Raw genomic sequence first — 2,452 nt, 5'->3', positions numbered from 1 at the left:
GGGCAGCAACTGACGCGATCACCACGAGCAGCGGCACAGGCACACTGCACGGGCCATCAGCGATGGCAGCTCGGCTGGACAGGGTCAGTGCGGGGCGGCGGCGGGGCCGGGAGGCGGTGGCAACGGGGCGGGCCAGCGAGCAGCAGCGGGCGGTGGCCTAAGGACCCGGCGGAGGCCTACATGGGCAGCCAGACCGCCGGAGGCGCCGAATCCCACCGCGGCTGCCTCCCGATTCGGCGGCGCCCGGGCGGCTGCGAGACGGCTTTCGGGGACGGGGGCGAGGGCGGCGGAGGGCGGCGCGGCGATTTGGGGCGGTGGCGGCGACGACGGCGGGGATTTGGGCGGTGGCGGCGGCGGATTCCGGCCGACTGGTGTTCGGGCGGGCGGACATGCGCGGCTGTGAAATGAAATGAAGTGGCGGTTGGGCTTTGGCGGGCGGTCGCCGAATTTGGACCAGATGCATCTCGTAATGTATATTTGCATCGTGAGGTGTTGTATTTTACATCACAAGGAGGCCGCGGTCCAATTTTTTTTTCATATGGACCGTCTGTTGGAGCAGCGTTTTTTGTCCCAGACGGTCCAAAAGTTAGTTATTTTTACATTTAGACCATCTATTGAAGATGCCCTAACAAGTGGATTTCACGCGCGACCACACGGGATGATACGTAGCTCCTCCGTTTCTAAATATTTGTCTTTTTAGAGATTTCAACAAGCGACCACGGAGCAAAATAAATGAATCTACACTTAAAAAAGTCTATATACATCCATATGTGGTAGTTCATTTGAAATGTCTAAAAAGACAAATACTCCCTCCGTTTCTAAATATAAGTCCTTGTAGAGATTTCACTATGAACTATATACGGATGTATATAGATGCATTTTAAGTGTGAATTCATTCATTTTGCTCCGCATGTAGTCCATCTAGTGGAATCTCTACAAAGACTTACATTTAGAAACGGAGGGAGTATTTAGGAACGGAGGAGGGAGTACTATCCAAGATCATCACTGATCAACGAGTGGATTTTACAGGGTAATGGTACAGGTTTCTTTCTCGTCCGCAGCCCATCCACACCGGCCGAACCGAAGCCGAACGAACGAACTCACTCCCGTACAGTGCCCATGGCCATACCTGGCCAGACGGGCCGGCCCGGCACGGCACGGCACGGCCTGTGCTAATCGTGCCTGGCCCGGCACGGCCCGCCGTGGCACGTTTAATAGCCGGGCCGTGCCATGCCGGCCCACGGGCGCAGCTCCTTGGCCCAGGCACGGCCTGATTAGTAAACGGGCCGGCCCGATGGCCCGTTTAGCACGCTGGGCTGCATATTTTTACCCTGTTGGGCTGGTTTTTAGACCTATTGGGCTATATTTTACGTATACATCTATAAAAAATCTGAAATATATATAAAAAAATTAAACGGGCCGTGCCGTGCCAGCCCGCGTGCCCAGGCTCCTGGCCCAGGCACGGCCCAAGGCGTGCCGCGTGTCAGGCACGGCCCGTTTAGCCCGTGCCGTGCCTGGCCCATAACGGGCCGTGCCGGCGTGCTTGCGGGCTGGCCTGTTTGGCCCGGCCCATTTGGCCAGCTATACCCGTGGCCGTGGTCGGTTGGCCCCACGCGCAAATCCACTCGGACGACGACGCCAACCCACCTGGCCACCACCACCCCACTCCTCACTCAGCTCACCTTTCGTCCGTTCCTCTCGCTGTTCGCACCCACCACGCCACCGTCGTCGCATCCCCCATCGCACGCGTTTGCTCACGCCACCGCTATATATCTCCCGCGCAACCGATCCCAGGCAGCGCAGCCACACACAAGCCATCACCAACTCTCATTCCTTCATTCCTTTATCCTATCCCCGACCTCTCTTCGGCATGGGGAACTTCGCGTCCTGCACGCTGGCCAGGATCCCCGGGGCGGCCAAGGGCGCCAGGGTCGTGCTCCCCGACGGCGGGCTCAGGCTGGTCAGGCCCCCGGCGACGGCGGCCGAGCTGATGCTCGAGGCGCCGGGCCATTTCTTGGCCGACGCGCGCGCGCTGCAGGCCGGGCGCCGGATCGAGGCGCTCGCGGCTGACGAGGACCTCGAGCTCGGCGGCGTCTACGCCGCCTTCCCCATGAAGCGGCTTGGCTCCAAGGCCGCGCCCGCTGACTTGGCGCGCCTGGCCGCCGTTTTCGCGAGGGAGGCTCATGGGCGGAGGCCCGCTTCGGCCAAGGTGGCGGCCATCGTCGTGGCGCCGCCCGAGGTGGCTTCCGTTGCCGCCGAGGCGGACCTCGCGCCTGTCAGGGCGCCCCGGTTGGATGAGATGGCCGTGGACGACGAGGCGGCTGCGGCGGAGATCGGGGAGCTCAAGCAACGGATTAGCGGCGGTCGCTTGTCGAGGCGGCGACCGACGTTGGAGACCATACACGAGGAGAGCTACGCCGCACTAGCATGCTAAAGCTACAAGTCAAGTGGC

The 2,452-nt window shown here is 61.1% G+C and overlaps 1 protein-coding gene across 1 annotated transcript; it reads left to right on the top strand.

Annotated features, from left to right (window-relative positions):
* The first annotated feature begins 1,780 nt into the window (after nt 1-1,780).
* LOC119281442 lies at nt 1,781-2,446 on the top strand. Its single transcript, XM_037561958.1, has one exon. It carries the CDS (start codon nt 1,871-1,873, stop codon nt 2,432-2,434), a length of 564 nt encoding a protein of 187 aa, XP_037417855.1. The 5' UTR covers nt 1,781-1,870; the 3' UTR covers nt 2,435-2,446.
* The last annotated feature ends 6 nt before the right edge of the window (nt 2,447-2,452 follow it).

This window comes from Triticum dicoccoides, chromosome 3B (genome assembly GCF_002162155.2).
Source record: "Triticum dicoccoides isolate Atlit2015 ecotype Zavitan chromosome 3B, WEW_v2.0, whole genome shotgun sequence".
NCBI classification, from domain to species: Eukaryota; Viridiplantae; Streptophyta; class Magnoliopsida; order Poales; family Poaceae; genus Triticum; species Triticum dicoccoides.
Note: the sequence above shows the minus strand (reverse complement) of the source record. Positions and strands in the feature narration are given on the sequence as shown.